Raw genomic sequence first — 23,652 nt, 5'->3', positions numbered from 1 at the left:
GCGTTTCCCCCTGTGATGCATCGCCAGCTCGCACCATATCCGATTCTGCACCTTGGCATCCATACAGTATGTGCCACAACCACGGAACCCAGAGAGATCTGTTGTGTGTATTCTACCACGCAGTGTACTAACGTATGCATTGCATATATATTACTTGTACCTACTGCGCTTCCAAACCGGGTCCCACCAGTTAATGCAGTGTACCTATGTATGTTAAAAAGCCCGGCCCAGATAATAAGATCGGTGTGATATAACCCGGGAAGGGAAGGGGACGCGCCCGTAGCTGTGTGTGTCTGATCGACGACAGGGGGTCGCTTCCAGTACATTATAGTATACATGTACCAATTGTACAAACAAACACCACATCGCTGCGGTTCGTCCCGTTCCGCTGCCTTGTGTCCACGTTTCCACGCCGCTCCCGGGGGGAGATTTAAGTATGTACATACATACTGTACACCTTTCCTCCATTGCGTTCCGTTCTCTCGGGTCTCGCATTCTAACCGATCTTGTCCGCCCGGGTAAAATAGGCCATCTACACTCTGCACGACGTAGTAAATAAATAAACCGAAATATTGCGTATTCAACTGGAGGAAGTAAGATGTAGGTACCCTATGGAGGCAGCAGCTTACCTACTCTGGTGTGGTCCAGACAAAACTCTGTTCGATTGTTGCTCCAAGGCAGTTGGGAAATTGATCGGCAGTGGATTGTTGTTAATGACCAGTCTACTAGTGTGGCGATATTTTGAGTGTGAACGTATTCGACAACCAACTTGGAGAGGGAACGTTCAAATAAGGACGCTGGCCCTCTCACTGGTTTGAAACTAAATAACACTAGGTTTTAAACTGTATGTATCGCATACAACCCCTTTGAAACAATCTGCAGCCCCAGCCTCGACAGCAAAACTCCAATTCGAGAAGGGAAAGAGATGAATTGGTATTCTGCCCGCTATGCCATCAAGTATGTAGACAGGAAAGATCAGGATAGATAGGTTGGTGACTGTAGCTGGTAGGTACTGTAGTTGACCGGGAGAGACGAGGAGTATTGTTCCTGTACAGACAGATGCAGGAGGTACTGTAGTAGCTCTGGGTGTGCACCACAGGAAAATTACGTTTGGATGAGGCAGGTAATGAAGAACAACGAGCCCAATGGAGACACACGAACCGTAACGAGGAACTATAAGGCAAAGAAACCACACACGCCCGGCCCGGCATCATCTCGTTACATTGGACGCTATTGGAAATTCATATCTCCCGTGAATGCAGCTCTCATCGACGAAGTCGCCGTGCTCGGCGTGTTCTGCACGGACCCGCTGGCGTCGCTGCTCGGGGTAGCGGGGTCGACAACGCGATTCCTGATGGTCATGATCCACTCGTGCTGCAACAGCTCGACGGCCGTGTCTCGCTTCTTCGAGTCCTTCACGAAGCAACGATTGAGGAAGTCAATGCCTTGCGGACTGAGCTGGTCAGGCGAGGGCAGCTGCGGCGGGTTGCCCTGCGCGATGTTGTACATGATGGCCCACTCGTTGTCGAGGTTGGCCCAGGGGCGGCGGCCCGTGGCCATCTCGAGGATGACGCAGCCAAGCGACCAGATGTCAACGGCGCCGAAGTGGCCGGGGTTCTCGCCCTTGATGACCTCGGGCGACATGTACATAGGCGTGCCCGTCATGGATTTGTTGGGCTTGGTGCTGGCGATGTCCTGCACCAGCGTGCGGCCCTGCCGGGCGATGAGCTTGGCCGCACCGAAATCGACGTATTTGATTATGCCATTATGGTCGAGGAGGATGTCTAAAAGGATAACCGTCAGCTTAAGAAACTCCAGCACGGATGGCAGGATGATCAAGAGAACTTACTTTCTGGCTTGATGTCGCGGTGAGCAATCCTGAGCTCGTGCAGATAGGCTAGGCCCTCGAGAAGCTGCAGCGCATAAACCATGATGACTTGCTCATCTTCGATACGGCCGTGCTCCAGCAGGTTTGCGAGCGAGCCGCCGGAACAGAACTCCATAAACATATACACTCTGTCTCGGTGGACCTCGATGCCGTAGTACGACACCACATTGGGGTGGTCTACGGTCTCCAGGACGCGCATCTCATCGCGGATCTGACCGGCGATGTTCGGAATCAGCTTCGGATCCTGCAGGCGGATCTCTTTCACGGCCATCAGCTGGCCCGTGTCAAGGTTCATGGCCGCGTACACATTGCCAAACGTGCCGCCGCCGACAAAGTGGCCTTGCTGCCACCTCATAGTGAAGTTGGTGGCTGTCGACGACAGCCATGCCAGCGAGCGGTCCACTTCGTTCGAGGCTTCCAGCACTCGGCCCATGGCCGAACGCTCTAAGAGGATTTGTTTTCGGTAATCGTCCACCTTGGCCAGCTCCTCGAGACGGTGCTCTTCGACATACTTGGCAGCAGTCCGGTCATCCATGCCCTGGCCCTTGTTGAGGCGCTTGAGCTGCGTCATGAGCGCCTCCATCCGTTGCTTCTCGGCCTGCGCGGCAACATTGGACCTGGCACCCATGATATCGAAGTGCGAGATCAAAAGAGCCATACACCCGGCCACCTTGGACCGAAGCCTGGCGTAGTCGTCATCGCCAAGCGCTAGGATATGCTTGCCCCTGGTCATGACCATGGCGAATTCGAGGGCTTGCACGGTCCAGCGGAATGTCTTGCGGTCAGACGATATGCAGTCGTCGCAGATGAAGCTCACCCAGTCAAGCGCGAGCTTGGTGAGCTTCATGTTGTTCATGGTCCGTCTGTTGTTATCCATGAACAACAGCGAACGCTGCCCGAATTCGGTGGCGAAGATGAAGCAGGTTTGGATCAGTTCCTGGCAGTTGAGGCCCCGTGTCTGCCGCCGGATCGTCTCCACACTGTCCATGAAGGCGTTGGACAGCTTGAAGGCAACTTTCCGCATCTCCATGAGCCGGATGTTCACCTTCTGCAGGCTCGATCTCTGCTCCACTACCAGGTCGATGTGCATGTCGATGCTTTCGAGGAACGCCTTCCTCGCGTTGATCAGCCGTTGCTGGGAGCCGCCGGCGATTAGCCTCATGTGTCCGAGCTTGATGTCCAGCGGCTCCTCCCGCACCGGAAGGCTAAGTTTTGCGCCGAACCAGTTTGGCGGGTCTTCGGCTCTGATGATGAGGAGGTATGGGTCTGATGGATCTTCGGTCACCGTATCGTAGGAGAAGGTGCTCATCAGTAGTTGGATATCAGCCCCGCGGCCGTGCAGGCTTGGCGAGGCAATGATGATAACGCCCTCATGCTCGGGGCTTCCGGTGTAGACCTGGAAGTGGCCCGACTCAACCAAGCGGTCGAAGAGCTCCTGGAGTTTATCGGGACCGAAGGCCACGGTGAAGTCGCACGTGTTTTCGTAGTTGTCGCTCAGCATCCTTGAGAATCTTTGTAGCATGCGCTGCCGCACGCGGACGGAATCGAGAATTTGCTTGTAGCGCTTGGTCATCTCCGAGACACTCTCTTTCGGTCTCCGTTGGAGCTCTTTCTCGAAGGTCTGGTTGAGCCGACTGAGGGCTTTGTAGGTGAGTGAGCTGAACTGCTCGGCAACCTCGACGTCGCCATGTGTCAGGTGGCTCCCGATCTCGTTACCAAAACCCCACTCCTGGAACAATAACTCGGCTTCTTTGAATGTGTTCTTGTTGCCGCTGAGCTTCCAGTTCAGCATCTTGAAGTAGTACTTCAGGCAGTCGAGCACGACGCGATCAAAGTCCTCGTCGATGCATGGCGGCAGCTCCCAGCCGGGTTCGGGTTGGGCGATGGCCATGTACTCGGCCTTGATCTTGATTGCTAGTTTTAGCAGGATCTGGAACTGAGAGATCATCTGGTCCTGCATCAGGGGGTTCTGCTGTGCCGACTCCTTCATCTTCTTGGCATAGGCCAGCCGCACCTTGATGATCTCTTCGACCAGCCGGGAGGGGAAACTGATGAGGGTGAGCAGCTCCTCGATGTAGGGCGGTAGATGGCGCTTCCGGAATGCCTCGTGATTCGAGATCAGAGTGGCCTTGGCCTTGTTTATAACCATCGAGATGCCGTCCAGCATGCTCTTCTTTCTGAGGTTTTTGCCATCACCGCCATCGTCTTCGTGGAGTGATTTCAGACCTTCCTCCTTCATCAGCCGATCCAGGAACGATGATTCTTCTCCAATACGGCCCGACGACTCCTGAGACCGCTGGAAGTCTAGATCGTCGTTTCCCACCCACTTCTTTAAGATGGACAGCTCCGTATTGATCATCTCGTTGACGTTATGCCAGGATATCACCGCCGAGCAGGTTTCCTCGTAGGCTTGGTAGGTGGTGGGTTTCAGCGATCCGATAAGTGCGGTGCTCGAAGGGAAGAGGTTTTCGATCGTTTCGATCTTCTCGATAGCATCGCGGACCTGCTCGATAGGCGGCTTCCCGGCCTCGGTCTCGCCGGCAATGGAGAAGTTGATCACGTCGTTCACAGAGCGGTCCAGCGAGGCTCGTGCCTCCTCGATCATCCTCCGCTGGACGGGCAGATGCCTCCCGTGAACCCGGGCGCGGATTCCCAGCCAAAGCTCGGCCTTGTGGGCGCTCTTGCCAATCTCCTCGTCAGCCGATCCGATGAGGCGCTTTTTCTCCTGCCGCACGACGTCGCCAGTGAGCACTGCTTCAAGCATCCCGTGCCACTCCAACCTCTCGCGGTTATGTGAATCCTTCAGATCCTCTTCCGTGATCTGGCTCCCTTCGGTATTGGTGAACATGATGTGAGCGTCATCGTAGTTGTCGAAGGGCCCCTCAGAAGAGGGTGTCTCGCCTTCCGAATCCGACTCGTACTGACCCTCCGCCGAGCCATAGGTGTCAAAGTAGTCGTTGCTGTAGTCTTGTTGACGCAGCTTCCGTACATACTCTCGCTCTTGAGCTCGGAATGTCGACGTTCCAACCTGCCGCGGTCTCGAACCATCTTTAATGTGGAGCCCGCCGCTGGAGGTGAAGGAGGGCGGGTTCTGGTTCGGCCTCCGTTGCGTGTAGGGTTGGTATGTGTTGGAAGGGGTTCTGGCGGGGCCAGTGGGACGTTGAGGACGCGTGCCGGTCCCATTAGAGTACGAAACAGACTCGGCTGTGCTACGTTGGCGGCTGCCCCCGCCGTTTGCGACCGCGGCGGACGGATGTGACTGCACGGAAGCGGGATGCGTCGCCTCGACATACCGGCCGAGCGACGCGAGATCATCATGTTGCTCCAACACACTCCGTGGGCTCAGCTGCAGCTCCCCTGAGCCCGACGACGCAGAATTTTCCGAATCCGACATTATGGGCGATGGGCGCGATCCGTTTTTGAGCTTGTCTGGCCGGACATGCTGATCATCGTCGGGTTGGGAGAATCGCACGGTGCGGGGGGATGGTTCTGTCGCCATTCCCTCGAGGAGACAGATAGACGACTAACGTGGAGCCGATGAATCGGGCACGGCTATGGAGTACCTGGCGCCGATGGGATGGCGAAGTGGCGAATGGCTCCCGGTAGGCTACGGGCAGAGAGATCGATCGAGAACCGTAGCCGAAATCACTGCGAGCAAATCACCACCCGCTACGACGGGAAAAGCGAAGTGCATGTATCGCGGCGCCGATCAAACACGGCCATCTGGCATCGTGAAGAGGTGTTAGAAAGCCGACAGTGACAATTGGGCAGTTGATTCTGGTTGAATCTCGTCCGATTCAAATGCGTGTCGACTGGAAGCCTTCAAGGTGCAGAACTAGCAGTGTGATAGTGCGAGAAGCATGGACTGCCGTGCCGCTTAACTTAACGCAATGCTGCAGCGCCTGCATGCAGCAAGTCGCTTTTCATTGGTCGAGCCGGCAATCGTCAACCACTTCGACCGAGCTCGGGCCACTGTATGGGCAGAAAAACGGAAGTACGAAAGCAATAAAGTTAGTATCTAAGGTATCCGTCTTTCTTTTCTTTTTTCTTCTTACTCTTCCACCTTCTCTTTCGTTCCATTCATTCATTCTTTCCATTCACTCCATTTCGTTTCCTCCGTTTCTTCCTTCTTTCTTTCCCCTTCAAATTCAGTTTTGTGTGATGCCTCATTGTTGACCTGTTGTTGGATACCAGGTAGTTGTTGGATAACATTGTACAAGTACGGCTTTTTCTGCCCCATGGCGGGCCGGATTTCCACCAAAGCTCAAGCGGGGCTTCGTTAAGTTCCATTTGGACTGCGTGTGGGACAGTTTGGTTGCGGCTCATTACACTAATAAATAGTAGTCGATAAATAATGGACACGACGTGATCATTGTGATGAAAATCGACTCAGACTGCCCAAGCTCGAGCCAAGGCCAAGAGCTCTCAGAATGCTCGAAGAGTTATCGAGCAAAATAGTTATGGTGACACGATGTTCGGATCGTTGTCCGAAGGTGCGAGAAAGTTCGCAGCCACGATCGGGGCACACATAGCTGATAGGCATGGTCATGTGCTTGGATTCCCAATCCTATGTTGACAGGAACTTGAAGTTTATATTTATTAAGCGACATTGTGAATCATGGTGGAAGATTTTACGCGTACTGTAAGGGGCTGGAACGTGCTACCAAATGAAATTCACCAATGGCGCCAGACTTTTCATCGAGTGATTACGGAGTACAACTCTCTACAATACCAATTATTACCAGTTCTTACATTACGCCAATTTAATCCCTGGGCGTCGCGTCAGCATTGGTTTTAATGCACGCGACGCGTGACGCCAGAGACGAGGTGCCCATCTTGCGCACCTCACAGTGGAATGCCCTCTCTGGCAGGTATCCATATGCATCCGCCTTATGCGCCTAGGGCAATCGTCATCCGTCACCAGGCCGAAGATTATTTTTATGTGATCCGCAGTTCATCATTGATGGCTAGACGGGTTTTCCTTTCGATATGTCCTCGATAGCGGGGCAGAGTGCCAGCACGTCGCGTCCCGCAAGCAGGCTCGAGAACAAGTTCGACAGCAGACCGCCGAGCAGCGCATCGTGGAGACCATCGTCGGCTACTGGTCTCGGTACTCCAGCTTGCGATGCGCAATCCAACCGCGCCCGGCCAGAGAGCCGCCAAGGTCTTCACGGTCCGGACGCCAGCAGTCCCAGCTCTGGCAAACGCAAGCGAGATGCTCCTGTAGTCGCAGCGGACAGCCTCTTGAAGGCGCCGGTTGTCCTCAAGGTTTGTTAGCTTCTCGGGTCCCGACAGACAAAGAGAACTAACCCAGTGATCGCCAGCCACATCCCTCAGGCGTGACAGTGAAGCCGCGCATGTTGCATCCCTTAATGCTTCTTCCTCGCGAGCACCTGTCGTTGTCAGCGCTCGACCTTTCCCAACCTCAAGGCGGCTTTCCCGCCAGCCGTCTTTTTGAATCCAGCATCAAGATCCTCGACCTCGAAGGCCGCCTAGGGTCCAACGTCCTTCTCGCCCGCTCCGAGACAAGCCGCATGATTTATGCAATTGAACGCGAAAGCAATGGCCTATATGCGCTGTGCAAGTTGGGGTCTTGGGTGGACATGGATATTTTCAGCCAGAATGCCACTGTTGTATGTCGGGAGAGGATGAGAAGTACCAAGCCGGCAAACCCGGAGAGCACCGCGGCCGCCCCATTGACAACGCCGTCGATGTACAAGGAGAGCAAGAGGAGGAGACTGGCCATCGACGAGATACAGTCCCTGGTCCGGAAACGCTCCATGTCAGTCATCGACAAGGAAATTCCCGAGCGGCCCTCAACATCAGCTGGTACCGAAGATCGGTCAGCATCAGGGAATAATGAGAGCCAAAATAACCCCCCTGCAGAGGGAGGTGGTGAAGCGCTTGCTCAGCCTGGTTCTACCGTGTCAAGTGAAGGCGATGCTGCGGCAACCGCCCAAGCACCCACCGCAGTCCGCGGTGACGATCCCAACTCCCAGCCGAACCAAGACATCCTCCAGAGCATTAGAGCCCAGTACATGGAGGCTTTATACCATTCAAAGGTGCGAGCTTACTTCGCATATCTTCCCCGCTCATGCTAACCAAAGCAGGGTTCGTTGGCATATTTCGCAAAAGGTCCTCTCTCTCGGGCCAGGGCGGCATTCCATCCGGATGTGGATCCCAGCCGTGACATGAAGGACCTGATAGACTTCCTCAAAGGTCTTATCATGAACACGGTCTTAATCGACAAAAAGTACCGGGAAACCATCCCGGAGCTGATAGCGAAGATGAAGACGCTTGTCCACGAGTCGGAGAATGGCTCCTCTAAGCCGAAGAAGAGAAAGACCAAGAAGCCCAAGTTAGGCAAGGACGGCCTATACCCAGGAGAAGTCGACCATATTCGACGATGGTGGCTCTCGCACCAACCCGTACCCAGCGGGGATGACGAGGGAAAGCTCACGACAACCGAACACCGATATCACATATCCAGTCTGCGAAGGAGGGAAACGCAGCTCCAGATGATTTTGATCCTGGAGATCCTTGCCCTGGAACCCCTGACGCTCGCAAAGGGCAGCGAATGCCAAGTGCCGGGAATGGGAATGGAAAGTCACGTCGACTCGCGAGAGACGAGCCAGGAGCCCTCGAGCAAGAAACGGAACAAGCACAATCTCCCGGTACTCCTTGATGTCCACGCCGACCGCCTCTGCATCTGGCAGTCGACCACCTTAGACGAGTTCAAAGCCGTAGCCGAGTCTCAGGTGCCCGCCGAGGGCCGCGAGGGAGAAGAGCTGGAAAGGGCCAACTCAGACCCTCTGAGAGACTTTTGCGTCGATATTGTTATGCCATTGTAAGTGAACGACAACTCTCCAGCGCTCGATCCTTGGCTAACGTGCCCCGGCAGCTTCTCCGCGCGGCTTCCTGGGCCATGCGATTCTCTTAACCGCAAACTAGGGGGGCCGGTTGCCCAGTCACCGCCCAAGGAGAAGGTTAAAAAGCCTACCTCAGTAGTCAAGCCGAAACCCGGTGCGCCGACAAAGCGAGTGGCGACCTCGAGACGGGACAGTAACCGGACTCTAGAGCGTGCGCTCTCAGTAGAGCGGAGTCGACGTAGCGTCTCCCGGGGACCGGCGGCGACAATCGCTCTACTGCGGTCGGCGAGTCAAACAGTGATACCAGGGTTGAAGCGGGAGGCGAGCGAATCGTCAACAGGCTTGATTCCAAAGGCAGAGCCCAGCTGTCTCCAGGAGAGACGAACGAGCATCTTTTCGCGGAGCGTGAGTGTGAGCGGGGCGGATCTGAAGGCGCAGAAGAAGGCCCAGGTAGAAGCCGAGCTCAAAGATGCCATCTCGGCGCTTAAGAAGCCGAACCGGACGCTCGCAGTGAAGGACTACATCGAGGCCGCCGAGATGCGGGCAACGGTAGGGCAACTAAAGAGTACGTTCTCTTGGCCCTTTTTTTATCCCACTTCAGACACGCAACTAACTGGCTTCTGCAGAAATGAAAAAGCCCGCCAGCCGTGCCTCGGCTGTCCAGGTCAAGGCCACGCCGGCCAACAATCGATACAAGGACGCTTTGGCCGCAGACGCCTCCAAATCCCAACCGGCGCCGTTCCTAGGCCTTCCGCCCTCGAGCGCCTCGGTGGTGCCGGCGTCCACGCTCCCTCGCAAGTTCGCCGACAGGCTCGGCGAGCCCAGACGGCCCGCAGACAGAATCCAAGCCACACCGGCGCGGCCCAACTCAAACTCAAGCATCCCCGCTACGCGCGGCCTTGGCCCAGTTCAAGAAGAAACGCCCGGGCCGGGCATCCCCGCTTCCTCACCCCTCATGGCCCGAAAAGCAGCGCCCCAACCACCAGCGCCACCCGCGCCGGCATTCGCCCAAGGCCAGCCACGCTCTCGTCAACACCTATCCGTTCCCGACCCCGTGGACCGCTTCTTCGGCGATGCCGATGTACCGTCCTCTCCGCCTGATCTGCGCGGGCTGTTCGAAACCCCGGTCCCAGCGGCACGGTCGGGGCAGAACAGAGCGGCTATGCTGGTGGATGACACGCCGATCAAGTCGAGGCTTCCCCTTGCGTTGGCACACGACGGAGGCAACAGGTCGTCGGCCCATTCCTATTCCAACTCGATTAATGCTATCCAAAATAACAAGGTGAAGGAAACGGTCGACAGGGGTGTTGAGGGTGGTGGGAGTGGGAGTGGGAGTGGGACGGGGAGTGACGATGGAGACGGGCGAGGAGAGAACAGGAATGAGCAGGATGGAATGAGCATTTACCAGCGGCTGGGGTGGGAAACGACGGATCTGGATGATATTGATGACTTGCTATGACTGAACTGAACTTGGCTACTTAAGCTAGGTAGCAATTAGACCTGGGGTCCTTGGAAATGGGGAGGGGCGGGGTTCGGTATTACGTACTGTTACTAGGTAGCTGTTGGATCACGGAGGTGTAAGGCTGGTGGTGCTGGTGCTCGGGGGGCGTCGCTGGGATAGATGGGACTTTGCTTACATGGACAGTAGAGATCCGTGCTACAATGAAGCTGTAGAAGGGCTGGCAACTTGGTCGGGTACTGTCCGTCGTGAATGCTGATTACTAAGTACTATAGTTCCAGCTTCGGGTGTGACGAAACTCTATTAGGTACCGCCCGAGAATTCCATTAGAGTCACGGCAAGATAAAGCATACTATCAGTGACATAGAAGCTGCGTTTCTCCCCCATTCCCCCTCCCCCAACCCCACACGTCTCTATGATACGACCAGGGCCTCAAACCCCCCATTCAACGGTTTAGCCCTCCCAAACGAGCTCAATGAGTCCCGGCGAGGGTCCCATGTCTCCCTCGGTCGGAGGGTGCTGAATGCTCTTCACCTTGAAACGCTCATCGGCCTCGTTGAAGATGCGGCGCCAGTCGTGCTCTTCCCGTTCGCGTCCGGGAGTGCTGGCGAGCATCAACATGTCGTAGGCCCTGACATTGCGCTCCATCACAATCGGCATCTCGCCCGGCGGGGGCACCAGGCCGTCGACGATGAGGACGCGGGCGCCGGGGCGCAGGGCGGGGACCAGAGCCTGCAGGATGCGCACGCACTGGTAGTCGGGCCAGTTGTGCAGGCACTGCTTGATCATGTACAGGTCGGCGGGCAGCGGCTGCGGCGTGACGAAGCTGTGCGGCATGAAGCGCACGCGGCCGCGCACGTCGGGCGGCACGGCCTCGTCGGCGCCGTCGATCATGGCCGGCAGGTCCTGCACCACGAAGGACAGCTGCGGGTAGCGCTGCGCTAGGTAGATGGCGTCGTGCCCGCGCGAGCCGCCGAGGTCGACCACCGTGGCGCGGCCCAGCGCGGCCCAGGGGTAGGCGTCAATGGGCCGGCCGACGCGCTGCGCCGCCGCGGGGCGGTTCGAGAAGAGCCCGAACGAGGTCATGGCGCGGGCGAAGCGCGGCGCCATGGCGCGGCCCTCCGGGTCGGTCTGCATCCACTCGAAGAGATTCTTGCCGTCGGCGCGCACGAGCGAGTACGGCACGTGGCTCAGCTCCTGCTGCTCGTCGGCGCCCCATTTCTCCAGCGCCGCGACGGCGTGCGGGCCCGTGGCGAAGTGCTCCTCGGCCAGCAGCCACAGGCCGTCGCGCAGCAGCGGCTCGTCGACCAGCAGCCGCGACGCGAGCGAGTGCACCACCACGCCCGGCCGCGGCTCGCGGAACAGCCGGTGGTGCACCATGGCGTAGCGCAGGATGCGCCGCATGTCCACCTCGCGCACCCGGCACTGCTGCGCCAGCGCCGCGAACGTGGTCTCGCCCTGCAGCGGCACCTTGCCGGCGATATCCCAGCGCGAGATGGCGTTCAGGCTGATGCCGGAGGTCTACGCCGTTGTTAGCCAAAAAAAGAAAAAGAAGAAAAAAGTCTGAGACACGGAGTTTCTCCGCATACAAAAAACATAAACAAACAAATATAAAAACAACATACCAGAGGTCTCAGGATGACCCACGGGCCCTGCAGCAGGTCCACGAGCTCGGCCGCCGCGTCGATGGCTTCGGTGCGTGCCTTCTCGACCTCGGGCGCGTCATCCGAGATGCCAAAGTCGGCCGGGCCATCCGCCTCGAACGAAGGGAAGGGCAGGTTGTGGTCCCGCAGGTACGAGTCGAGCACCTTGGTGTTTCTGGCGACGGACTCAGCCAGCTGGGCGATCCTCGAGGCCGACATAATTATTGATGGCAAGGGGGCGCGGGGGATGGGGTGGGATGGGATGGGATGGTCGACGACGACGACGAATGGAGAAGGAAACCAGATTCTCTGCGTAATTCCAATACCAGTGGTGTTGGGAATCCCATGGCCCGTTGGCCGTGGAAGTAGGTACCTTACTTATGTATCGGAGACGAGAAAAAGCGAGACCCGACGGAGCATTCTGGTCCCGTCGCCCGCACCGAGTCCCGACAGACGTGTGTTACACAAGCCTGAGATGTCTTTCCCCTCTCCCATTCAAAAACGAATAATTCATGCGCGTAGCCAGAACACACGGAAGGTCGGCGACACGTATGGCGCGCGGCTCGGAGTCCGACCTTCGAACCGAGCATTTCGTCACATGCTGCATTGCTGTTAGCCTGGAGTGTCTGTGTGTGATTGTTGGGAATTAGTGAACTTGTTGACACGGAACGCGAGAGCTCTCCGTACCGAATGTCTCAGACCAACATCGGACGTTTGACAACCCTAAAGGTCCGGCCGGTGCGGGTGGGAAGTCTCGGACGAATGTTGGGATTCTCAGGGCTGGGAACTTGGAAACGACTGCAAAAGCACTTGCTCGAGAGTTGTGTCACCTAGGTACCTCGATTCGAGCCCGCGTAGGTATAATTTCTCCGCCCGAATACCAAAAGGGTAGACGGCGGTGTCGATCAAGCGGTGGCGTTGTATTGTTTTCTCTCTCTTCATCCTAAAGTCCTGGCAACAGAACAACAATTATGCGGCGGTATCCTCTGTCCCCTTTGAGACAACGACCAGCGGCAACTCCCTCACCTCTACGTGCTCCTGGCTCCCCAGATCCACGACCCGAACTGCCTCCAAGCCCACCACCCCTTCCCGGAGCGCGAGGAAGCGTAGCTCCACCACCGCACAGGCGCTCGGCGCCAGAGGTCCCACCCGCACGTCGGCCGACAGACAGACCAGCTCGGCCGCGTCGACCACGCTGTTCCGCTGCATCGCATGCACCACGCTCTCATCCAGCACCGCGTCCGCGACCAGCGGGTCCCGCTTGGACGGTCCCGACCCCGCCAAGCCCGCGGTCGACGGCGGCCGGACAACCCGCAGTTCGTTGCGTCTGCGGCGGGGGATGGGCACGAGCATCAGTTTGCGTGCCGTCGCCGTGGGCGGGTGAACCTGGATTGCTGAGGTAGGTGTGGCATCCGGTCTGGTGCGGTTGACGACAAAGACGGTCCACGTGAATTCGTCGCCGAGGCGGACGGGCTTGGACAGGCCGGTGAACGTCATGGTGATGCCAAAGTCCGGCAGCGCTGTCTCGAACGGCCGCGCCGTGGCCGCTTCCAGCGTCGGGAGCGCGTCCGGGCGGATGACGGAGGGAGACACGAGCGGCTGCGAGTCGACGCCGCCGCTGATGGAGAGCTGGCTGGGCCGGTGGGAGCGCTGGATCGGTGCCGTCTTTGGCTGCCCGAAGCCGGGGTTGACTGGCGGCGTGAAGTCCAGCGCGGTGGTCCATGTCATGACCAGCCGGGGCGTGCAGGGATCCGGCTCGCCTTCGGGCCGGATGAGGACGGCCGCTTCGATCGTGATGGTGAGATCCCGCGCCATGTTTTTGTTGAAGACGTCGAGCCGCCGGGGCGCAAGCTTGTAGAGGAAGGTTAAGTGGTCATGCGCCACGCAGCTGAGCGGCAGACCCATGCCATCTTGGATGTTGAGATCTTCGACTGTGCCACCTGTGACGCCGAGAGTGAGTTTGTCTAGTAATACCTCGCAGTCGAAGTAGGGCGTGAAGTCGATCTCCAGCAGCGCGATCATGGATGCGCTCGGCGGCGTGGTGTTGGGCCGCGAGAAGCGGACTCGAGTGTGAACAACCGGGTAGATCTTCACCTTCAGCTGCTGCAGTCCGTGTATGCGGTGGAGCGCGTCCCTTGGCTTGGTCAGGGGCGCCACTTTTGACACCCTCTGAGCCGAGAGTCGGGGCGCGATGCCGCCCATCAACGGGTCGTTGGCGAACGATTCGAGCAGATTCATCCCGGACGGCATGCAGCTCTGCATGTATCCCTCATCTGTGCCGCCGAGCTGGCCAGCTGCTGCAGTGCTCAGCCTGAGACTTGCGGCCCCTGAGAAGACGACCGACGGGAGCTGCACCCTGATCCTGGGCCGCGCAAGGAAAACCGGAAGCTTCCAGACGGCATAAACGTGTCTCTGCGCGTCTTCGTGCGCCCCGTCTGCTACCACAAAGGCCTGCTCCACACCCTCGACCCCGCCATTGTAGATGATTTCGGACGGTGGGGGTCCATCCCGGTCCGGGGCGATGCCATTGACGATGTGCGCGTCGAGGGTGATGACGAGGCGGCGCAGGTATGCACGGAGCGTCTGCTCGTCGGCGCTCGGTGTCCTGAGGATGAAGTAGATGTTGACCGTCTCATCTGCAAGCTGCGAATGAGCAATGTGAGGCAGAGGAGCGGGCGCAGTGTGCGAACCTCGTACCGAAGAACAGCTGCTGGCGTTGCTCGATGTTGGAGATCTTGCCCTCTACCGAGCCGCCGCCTTGACGGAGGACCTCCTCGGGACTGAAATGGGTTGCAGATGGGATGATGTATGTGAGGTACGACTGTTCAAGAAAGGTGTCCGCGGCATCGCTCGCACCGCCGACGCCATTGGGGTCGGGAGCCTCCATTGTGTTGGCTGACCACTTCGACGTTGCGATATCAGATGCCGTGCTCCCCCGTCTACCACACTGCCATGTGGAACCTGGAACCTGGGAGTCGAGCTGCTAAAGATCAAGCAAGAACGGACAATTCCCATTCGCAGCAAGCAATATCATCCGCCAGCCCGCCTATCCTGTCTGTTTCTCTCAAGTCGGTAGTAGGGAGTAAGGTTGTCGAGCTAGGTACGCAGCAGTTAATAGACTCCCGTGATGTCGCAGAGAAGGAACAGAAGCTAGGACCGCAATAGTTACAGGGTAACTGCAGCATGCCAGCATCGGGTGTGTGCATCTGACCCACTGGGACGCGCTGCGGGCCTTGTGGCTCGGGGCTTGGCGACCGAGCACCGACGTCCGTAGTCCGTACATACGGTGTAAATGGCAAATGGAGCCTGGGTAATGTGGTCCGTGCATCATAGAACCATGGGTCGCCGGCTCTGGTGCAATTTCTTGCGAAAAGCATCATCTTGGGAAAACGCGTGCAGCACAACGTACCTACCTGTTCAAAACCGGCGATACGACCCCGACACTTATCCATCCTCGACTCGCTCACCTGTGCTTGGTTTATAAAGTAGCACCGATCTTAGAACCACGCAACGGAATGAACACGCCCTTTGCGCCGCAGGGCTCGGCCTGGTCCGATCATCGCACTCCCGATGGCCGTGTCTATTACTACAACGCGCTGACCAAGGTCACGCAATGGACAAAGCCCGAGGAGTTGATGAGCCCTGCCGAGGTATGGACACCCTGGAGAGCATTGAGAGGTCTTCTGGCACATGCTGACTTTGCTGAACCCAGCGTGCGCTCGCAAATCAGCCATGGAAGGAGTACACGGCCGAGGGCGGTCGCAAGTACTGGTACAATACCGAGACGAAACAGAGCTCGTGGGAGATGCCCGATGTCTACAAGCGAGCTCTAGCCGGCGGCGACGGAACCCCAACCACACCAGCGTGAGCGCCCTTCAGATCTCCTCATCAAGCCGGCCGTTGCTAACTTGTGCAGAGCACCTGCCACTCCCACCATTGCTCACGGCGGCGGCCACCATGGTGGATTTGGAGGTTCCAATCATTATCGCGATCATCGTGAGCCCATTGGTGAGTCGCGCCAGCTGACCTTCGGCAACAACATCCAGGCCCAGGCCTTTGTGCCCGCGACCAACGATCCCGAATACGCCACCGCCGAGGAAGCCGAAGCAGCCTTCGTTAAGCTGCTCCGCCGTAGCGGCGTCCAGCCGGACTGGACCTGGGAACAGACCGTGCGTGCCATCGTCAAAGACCCGCAGTTTCGCGCCATCAAGGATCCGAGAGACAGGAAGGCTACTTTTGAGAAGTACTGCCACGACGTCATCGCCCAAGATAAAGAGCGTGCAAAGGAGAGGCTGACCAAGCTGCGTGCCGATTTCGCGACTATGCTCCGGAGCCATCCCGAGATCAAGCACTACACGCGCTGGAAGACTGCGCGCCCTATGATCGAAGGCGAGACCATTTTTCGCTCCACCAACGACGAGAACGAGCGTCGCCAGCTGTTCGAGGATTACATCGTCGACCTCAAGAAGGCGCACAAGGAGCAGCAGATCACAATGAGGAAGAGTGCCATGGACGGCTTGATTGAGCTGCTCCCCACGCTGAACCTGGAGCCCTACACGCGTTGGGCTGAGGCACAAGGTACCATCCAGAGCACTGCTCCCTTCCAGAATGACGAGAAGTACAAGTCCCTCAGCAAATACGACGTCTTGACTGTATTCCAGAACCACGTCAAGGCACTAGAGCGCAAATACAACGAGTCCATACAGGAAGAGAAAAACAAGAAGCTTCGCCGTGAGCGCAAGGCCCGTGATAACTTCATTGCCCTCCTCTCGGAACTTAGGAAGGATGGCAAGATCAAAGCCGGCACCAAGTGGAGTCAAATCCACCCCCTCATCGAGGCCGACGAGCGCTACGTGGCTATGGTTGGTCAGCCCGGTTCTACAGCCATGGAGCTGTTCTGGGATGTGGTCGAGGAAGAAGAGAGGGCCCTGAGGAGCACTAGGAATGATGTCCTTGATGTCATTGATGTACGTGTTTCCGGTCTGACTAACGAGATTTCAAACTGTGCTGACAGGATTCCTAGGACAAACGCTTCGAGGTTACCCCGAAGACTACATTCCAAGAGTTTGAGTCAGTCCTCAAAGCTGATCGTCGAACGGCTAACATTGAACGCGATATCATGGAGCTCATCTTTGAGCGGGTACGTTCTTACCATGCTCCCTTAGAACTCGCTCCGAGCAAATCTGCTGACACTGTTGTCATGATACAGATTCAGAAAAGATCATTGAAGCGCTCAGAAGACGATAGGCAGTCAGACCGGCAGCAGCGTCGCGCTCTTGAAGACCTCCGTTCGCATATGAAACGGATGGAACCCCCTATCGGCGTGAACGATACTTATGAGCAGGTTAGAACCCGGCTTGCTCATGTGCCCGCTTTCCAGGCCGTAAGCTCCGATGACGCTCGACGTGGTGCCTTCGAGAAACACATCCGTCGCCTCCGGGAAAAGGAGGACGAGGCTGAAAAGGAGCGCCAGCGCCGACGCGAGCGCTTAGATGGCTATCGTGATAGAGGTGAGCGATCTCATCGCGGCAGTGTACGTTCTGCTAGGAGTCGCAGCCCAGAACACGACACCTACGAGGCTGAGCGTCGCCGGGCCGTGGCCGAACGTGAGCGTAACTACCGCAAGACCAGCGCGGCCGACATCCTTCTCTCGGATCGCCGGTCCCCGTCGATTCGCGATCGCGACCGCGACCGGGATCATGACCGCGATCGGGAGCGGGAGCGTGATCGTCGCGACTACCGCGACCGTGACCATCGGGACCGAGAACGGGACCGTGAGCGAGAGCGAGACAGGGACCGTGACCGCGACCGCGAGAGGGACCGTGACCGTGACCGGGAGCGCGACCGTGACCACCGCGACCATCGCGATTACGACCGCCGGCCTCGTGCTGACGACATTAATCACTATGACCGCGAGCGCCGCAGCCGCGAAGAAGACCGTGAGCGCATCTATCGCCGCCGGGTTCTAGAGCGCGATGTCGACGAGCTGCCCTACGGCGATGAGCGGCCTAGCTCGTCGTACTCGCGTACTCGCCCACGGCCGTCCGAGGAGGATGACCACGACCGGCGGGACAGGCACGCCGCCAAGCGTGTCAAGCTTGAGGGCGACCGTTCTCCGAGCCGCAATGCTCGCAGCCCGCCTCCCAAGGAGAAGGAGAGGACGCCTAGCGTCCGCGCAGGGAGCGAGGAGGGTGAGATTGAGGAGGATTAACATCCGACTCGATCCGCGTACGGCCCTGGCTGCTGCAGCGATGGCGATGATGGGCGAGGAACGGTTTTTACCTCCATATGAACGATTTTAACTCCCAGGACTGGGATCAAGATATTCCTGCCGGCCAGAGCAAGGTCTTTTGAGAGATCATGAGGAGAGGACGAGAGGGACGTCTGGTGGAAAGGAGACGCCCAGCTGGCCAAGTTGACCAAAAGTACGTTCGCTTTACTTGCTCGCACTCTAACGGTATATCAGGTTGAGCAGCACAATTGTAATCAGTTAAGTAGTTCCAAACAGTCCCCTTGTTATTATCGACTGTTGTAGCGTTGTAGGAATAAAACGTACGGGCATTCTTGGAATTGAATACTAGTACCTCGTTGGATCTGTGCAGACGGCAATGTTGCGCTGTCATGTGAGTGGACCTGGTCCTCTCCGCATCCTGCAATGTAAATCTGGCTTTGTTTCGAATAGACAGGTGTTCGCCCACCGGGGTGGTAAGGTAGCAGGTTACTTGGGCCAGAAATGAATAGCACGGACTCATTCTGGAATTGGAAGGTCCAGGCAGGCGAGTCCAACACACTTCATATACCTCCTGAGACGGGATTGACGGCATTGTAATTATATCGAGTCCGTATCTCATTCTGTCCATGGCTCAGCTATCTAATGAGTAGATCTCACCTGTGTGGCCGGCGAGGACTCGTATGTCTCGCTCAGGCCTGGCGGCAGTCATCCAGCTTGATCTATCGCCCCTCAATCTACCAAGATCACCGTCCCATCCTCGTTCTATCCGACAGGGACGGCGCCACCCCCTCTCTGAGAAGCAGCCGGACTCTAGGTAGGACCAGGCAACAGGGGAAAGACTGACGCCGCCGATGCTAAATGTCCGGATCGTCGTCCTCGGACGCGCCGCCCTCCTCCGATGCATCATCTAGAACAGCCCGGGCGCCGCCGGGCCGGCTTTTGCAACCACCGCCTTTTTTAACGCCTAGAACGCCGGAATCCCATGCATCGTCGTGAAGAGGGCGGCGGTTGTGCTTATCATGGTTGCCCTTGTGGACGCCCTTCTTAAGAGCTCTTCTCGACGTCCTCCAGGAAGAACTGAGGGATGTATTAGCGCCACACAGGTATCACTGTGTCAATATCGTCACAACACTTACGTAGTTGCCGCTCAGCTTCTGTTCCTGGTCAAGCTGTGAGTTCAGCTTGTTGATACGAGGGCGGAAGTTTGTGGGGTCACGACGGAAGGTGACGTCCAGGTTCTTCAAGAAGGTGTTGCAGCCGGTGAGAAGCGACTCGGGCTTGTTGGCATGAGCATCGATACCCGGCTGGCCGTCGAAAACAATGACGCGGTCGGCGAGATAGGTGGCCATGATGAAGTCGTGCTCGACGATGAAGGCCGTCTTCTTGGCGTGCATGATGAAACGCTTGATGACGCGGCTGGCCACGATACGCTGTTCGGAGTCGAGGTCTGCGCTTGAGTGAGCAAAATGTATCAAGGCTGCGTAACAGGGACCCTTTCGACTTACAGGCAGACGGCTCATCAATGAGATAGATGTCGGCCGGCATACCGAGCGCCAAAACAATGGCCACCTATCATACGTCAACAGTGCTTCATGGCGAGGAAGCGAACGGGATGCACATACTCTCTGAAGTTCACCACCGGAAAGGTTCTTCACTTCTTGGTCAATAAAATCGTCAAGCTTGAGAGGCTTGACGACATCGGTCTGGAACTGAGGGGACAGGAACGCTGCCTTGATCTTCTTGAAGAACAACTGCCGTACGGTGCCCTCGAACTTGGGCGTGATGGTTTGTGGTTTCATGCTGATCCTCATCTCGGGGACCTTCTGAGTTCCATCGGGCTTGAGAGCACCAGCCAAGAGACGGCAGAAAGTAGTCTTCGCACGTCAGCATATCGAATTCGGTAAGGGTCAGGCTTGAGGACTCACCTTGCCAGTACCGTTCTCGCCCATCATGACAATGATCTCAGAGTCGGAGAAGCTGCCGGCTTCAATGCTCAGATGGAAGTTACCGAGCGTCTTCTCCATAGCTGGGTACTTGAACGCCCGCGACTTCTCCGCGACGAAGTCCTCTGTACCTTCGGCAATGCGGAAGGTCAAGCTTTCGTCACGGAAACGCAAGTTCTCGGTCGGAATATGGCCATCCAGGAAGATGTTGATACCTTCTCGGACAGAGTGAGGAAGGGTAACAACGCCGTAAACAGCCGGCTGCCCGTACAGGACGCAGATGTAATCCGAGAGATAGTCCAGCACAGACAAATCGTGCTCGACAACAATGACGTAGTCGTCCGGCCGTAGCAGTGATCGGATGATGCGGGCGGCGCTCAATCTCTGCTTGACATCGAGATACGACGACGGCTCGTCAAACATGTACCTGTCGATGGTAAGCCGTGCCCTGAGTGATGGGAGCGGGAAAGTGTGGGATATCGTACACATCGGCCTTTTGGACACAGACGGTACCAATGGCGAAACGCTGAAGCTCACCGCCGGAAAGGTGAGAGACATCACGGTCGAGGATATGGCGAAGCTCTACCCAATGTCAGTCGATGACCGTCGCCGGACTGGGCGGGGACGCTGGCCTACCCAGGGTGTCAAGGACCTCATCTAAGTTCTCCAGCGAGACGCGGCCCTCGATCAGAGCCTTGACGCTCTTGTCGGCAGCGCGGATGGCCTTGGGAATCTGGTCGACGTACTGCGGCTTGACGACGGCCTTAAGGTCATCTTCAAGCAGCTTGGTAAAATAGTCTGCCCTGCGTGTTAACAAAGTGCCTGCTTGTAGCTGCGGGGTTAACCCGTACTCTGCAACTCGGAACCACGGAAGTATTTGATCACGTCCTCCCAGTCTGGCGGGTTGTCGTATCGACCGAGGTTGGGCTTGAGCTTGCCGCTGAGGATCTTCAACGCCGTACTTTTGCCGATACCGTTGGTCCCCACCAGACCCAGCACGTTGCCGGGTCTCGGCATCGGGAGACGGTGAAGTTTAAAGCTGTTGGCGGCATAGCGGTGGGTTATCTGACTCTCGAGGTTTGTGGGCAGGTTGATGATGGTGATGGCGCCGAAGGGGCAACGCTTAGGGCAGATGCCGCAGCCGATACACAACTGCTCCGAGATGAAGGCGATGCGGGATTCCGGGGTCACCTTTCATGGTTGGCAGTTAGGCCATGGGGCTCCGCGACAGATAGAGGATTTGGCGATTCGGACATACCTCAATCTGCAAGACGGTTAGCTCCTAGGCAGCCAGATGCAATGCAAGGCAGGGGCAGCAACATACACAAAGCTTGCCAGACCGTACGACAGGGCACGACTTCTTGCACTCTTGACGGCATTTCTACTCCTGTCAGCAACACAGCTCTTGTATCTCCCCCTGAGGCATGCGCACCTTCGGCTTGCACTATTCGCGCCCACCACAGTCAGCCCTCTGTTCTTTGTTCGTTGGCAATAACGAGCCGAGTGAGTTGGATTTCGAGAGCGTACCTTGTCGCTATTGACGATCGCGACACTATTTCAAGAGTAAGCGCATGTCCATTGAGCAAAGCTCTGCCTACATCATGATATTGTTTTGCTCTAGGCGCTCCAGGATTCAACACACCGAGTAAGTTTGTCCGCCATGACGCCGAGTATCTGCGGGGCAGTAGTTCCTGGTCTTGAACAGACGCAAGTTGTCCGTGTTGTTATTGAGGGGCTGTATATGGGCAAGGGATAGCACCTTGTGCCCTCAAGTACTGCACGGTCACCCGGTTGGAGATGCTGCTCGCAAGAATTGGTAAAGAAATCTCGAATCACTGGCGACAGAGCGAGGGGCAACAACCTCTGCCTAACGTTTCTTACCAGTTGTGGAGAAGAGGGGCAGGGCAAAGGGATCAAGGACCCACCGCTGACCGCAAGCAAGCTGGCCTGTCGGGAAGCTGAATCACTGTGTCGCCGTAAGCTCGAATGTGCCGCAGCCGATAGGCCAACAGACTCACGACCTTGTTAATACAATAGCACCTCGACTACAAAAGATGCTTTCCATTTGTCGTTATTTGCTTTGTTTGCCTAGCTTCGCTCCCCAATGAAAGAAGCGAAAGACAAACGGAAAAGGCAGATTTGAGAGCAGACTACGCATGCTTTGGGCCATCGCTCTGCCAAAGGCCTCTACAGTACTAGTTCATTGCATGTTCAGGTGTAGCACATACCTGCAACAGTGGAAACACGGTCTGACCGCATCTTCTCATTCTCATGCAAGTTATCTAGCTCAAGTTATATATACTCCTGATGTACCCAGTCACAGGATTTGTCATGACGTGTGTACCAAGGTTCGTTTTGCCCTGCAGGCGTTGTAGTGCACACTAGGTGATACTGGCCCAAGTGGTACTGAATCAAGGAGTCACGAGATCCATGTTTCTCCGCAGTAACCGAAGTCATCTAGGTGATCATGCATCAATATCAGGAGCGAGTGGCATCGGTGTAAGTATGCCGAACGTAATGTACAGAACCAGCTAACGCAGTGGTGCGTGAAGCAATGCATGTGCGCTTTGCTGATGCTGGTGATTGCGGTAGTCACCTACTTCAGAATAACACTACCTAGGTATTATCCAGGTATGTTTTCAATGGGGGGATGCCCAAGGTATTCACGGGCCGGGGGTGCTATTGTTAGGCCTACCTTAGCTATTGTGGTCTACCTGACTCTGATCAACTCCTATGCCCAGAAGAATACCAACTTGAGCCCAGATCATCAGAGCTAACTCCAGTCCTCATTCCTCCTCACAGTTTCCAGCGGTGTGGTGGCATCGACTTTTGCTATTACACACTTGGCCTCAAGAAAGAGAATCCCTAAAGCAACGAGACTTAGAGAGGCTTCACGGCTTCACCGGATCAATCCGCATCACTTGGCCGAAATTCAGTCCCGCTCCCAGAGAGATACCGCTATTCGAAATCAAATCCAGTCAGCGAGTCGCAGCTGAGCCAGCTGATCAGCCTCACCAGAGGGCTCGAGCTGTTGGGAGTTTGTGACCAATTGAGGTGAGCGTTACGCGGGTCAGAAGTGGGGCTTTGCGAGCAGGCAACTGAGCACCTAGTGAGCACAGACCCAGTCCCTGGCTCCGATTCACCATTTTCCGCTCTTTCTCCTCCAACCGACCACCACTGCGAATTTCCGCTACACCACCATCACTAAACCGCACTGGGATTCTGAGCTCTTCACAACACCCCACCACAACGTTAATCATACCATTTCCTTGCCAACCTGAAGCGCGGTCTGCTGCCTAGAGGTTATTGATGTTAATGACCTGTAAGTATGGCACTCCCTTATCTACGGGCACCCTCGTGCCTGGCGAGACCCGCCGCGTCTTGTCCATCAAATCCGCCATCAATCCGGGAACGCGCCCATCAAGATACCCCCTCCTGTGACATTCCTGACGCCGTGGGGCACTGATTTTTGATGGAAATCGATGCCCGCGATGGAGCTGATGCCGTCCGAGCTGTCCATTCGGTGCCCACGGTCGCTGGGAGCGCCAATCGCTGCCTGTCATCATCCATAGCCTCGTCTTCATCACTGACGCGCCCCGGATGCGACAAGCATCATTG

At 56.8% G+C, this 23,652-nt stretch overlaps 7 protein-coding genes across 7 annotated transcripts; 3 read left to right on the top strand and 4 right to left on the bottom strand.

The window, feature by feature from the left end:
- Positions 1 to 1,230: 1,230 nt before the first annotated feature.
- B0T15DRAFT_481782 (uncharacterized protein) lies at positions 1,231 to 5,387 on the bottom strand (the record flags this gene model as incomplete). Its single annotated transcript, XM_062866052.1, has 2 exons — positions 1,231 to 1,784; positions 1,850 to 5,387. The coding sequence occupies 2 exons, from the start codon at positions 5,385 to 5,387 to the stop codon at positions 1,231 to 1,233; spliced, it is 4,092 nt and encodes a 1,363-aa protein (XP_062726179.1).
- A 1,262-nt stretch (positions 5,388 to 6,649) lies between these two features.
- Positions 6,650 to 10,593, top strand: B0T15DRAFT_518411 (DNA replication regulator SLD3-domain-containing protein). The gene is made up of 5 exons (XM_062868359.1): positions 6,650 to 7,156; positions 7,213 to 7,950; positions 7,999 to 8,735; positions 8,790 to 9,322; positions 9,384 to 10,593. Exons 1-5 carry the CDS (start codon positions 6,878 to 6,880, stop codon positions 10,214 to 10,216), a joined length of 3,120 nt encoding a protein of 1,039 aa, XP_062726178.1. The 5' UTR covers positions 6,650 to 6,877; the 3' UTR covers positions 10,217 to 10,593.
- Positions 10,594 to 10,619: 26 nt separating this feature from the next.
- Positions 10,620 to 12,453, bottom strand: B0T15DRAFT_36632 (O-methyltransferase). The gene is made up of 2 exons (XM_062864176.1): positions 11,842 to 12,453; positions 10,620 to 11,737 (listed from the first exon to the last, which is right to left on the bottom strand). Exons 1-2 carry the CDS (start codon positions 12,076 to 12,078, stop codon positions 10,670 to 10,672), a joined length of 1,305 nt encoding a protein of 434 aa, XP_062726177.1. The 5' UTR covers positions 12,079 to 12,453; the 3' UTR covers positions 10,620 to 10,669.
- On the bottom strand, positions 12,411 to 15,014 carry B0T15DRAFT_36628 (TRAPP trafficking subunit Trs65-domain-containing protein). The gene is made up of 3 exons (XM_062864175.1): positions 14,557 to 15,014; positions 12,547 to 14,495; positions 12,411 to 12,460 (listed from the first exon to the last, which is right to left on the bottom strand). The coding sequence occupies exons 1-2, from the start codon at positions 14,744 to 14,746 to the stop codon at positions 12,829 to 12,831; spliced, it is 1,857 nt and encodes a 618-aa protein (XP_062726176.1). The 5' UTR covers positions 14,747 to 15,014; the 3' UTR covers positions 12,411 to 12,460; positions 12,547 to 12,828.
- A 225-nt stretch (positions 15,015 to 15,239) lies between these two features.
- Positions 15,240 to 18,123, top strand: B0T15DRAFT_36441 (uncharacterized protein). The gene is made up of 5 exons (XM_062864164.1): positions 15,240 to 15,509; positions 15,572 to 15,723; positions 15,776 to 16,826; positions 16,883 to 16,999; positions 17,069 to 18,123. Exons 1-5 carry the CDS (start codon positions 15,375 to 15,377, stop codon positions 18,068 to 18,070), a joined length of 2,457 nt encoding a protein of 818 aa, XP_062726175.1. The 5' UTR covers positions 15,240 to 15,374; the 3' UTR covers positions 18,071 to 18,123.
- Positions 18,124 to 18,927: 804 nt separating this feature from the next.
- On the bottom strand, positions 18,928 to 21,043 carry B0T15DRAFT_36326 (P-loop containing nucleoside triphosphate hydrolase protein). Its single transcript, XM_062864159.1, has 8 exons — positions 20,886 to 21,043; positions 20,671 to 20,832; positions 20,520 to 20,614; positions 20,017 to 20,461; positions 19,714 to 19,965; positions 19,597 to 19,660; positions 19,228 to 19,538; positions 18,928 to 19,168 (listed from the first exon to the last, which is right to left on the bottom strand). The coding sequence occupies exons 2-8, from the start codon at positions 20,689 to 20,691 to the stop codon at positions 19,136 to 19,138; spliced, it is 1,221 nt and encodes a 406-aa protein (XP_062726174.1). The 5' UTR covers positions 20,692 to 20,832; positions 20,886 to 21,043; the 3' UTR covers positions 18,928 to 19,135.
- A 1,461-nt stretch (positions 21,044 to 22,504) lies between these two features.
- B0T15DRAFT_36608 (uncharacterized protein) lies at positions 22,505 to 23,239 on the top strand. Its single transcript, XM_062864173.1, has 4 exons — positions 22,505 to 22,533; positions 22,587 to 22,665; positions 22,837 to 23,088; positions 23,154 to 23,239. The coding sequence occupies exons 2-3, from the start codon at positions 22,593 to 22,595 to the stop codon at positions 23,028 to 23,030; spliced, it is 267 nt and encodes an 88-aa protein (XP_062726173.1). The 5' UTR covers positions 22,505 to 22,533; positions 22,587 to 22,592; the 3' UTR covers positions 23,031 to 23,088; positions 23,154 to 23,239.
- The last annotated feature ends 413 nt before the right edge of the window (positions 23,240 to 23,652 follow it).

The sequence above is a fragment of the Chaetomium strumarium genome (genome assembly GCF_033439665.1).
Source record: "Chaetomium strumarium strain CBS 333.67 chromosome Unknown B0T15scaffold_1, whole genome shotgun sequence".
Taxonomy (NCBI): domain Eukaryota; kingdom Fungi; phylum Ascomycota; class Sordariomycetes; order Sordariales; family Chaetomiaceae; genus Chaetomium; species Chaetomium strumarium.
The sequence above is the reverse complement of the archived record's forward strand: the minus strand, read 5'-3'. Positions and strand labels throughout refer to the sequence as shown.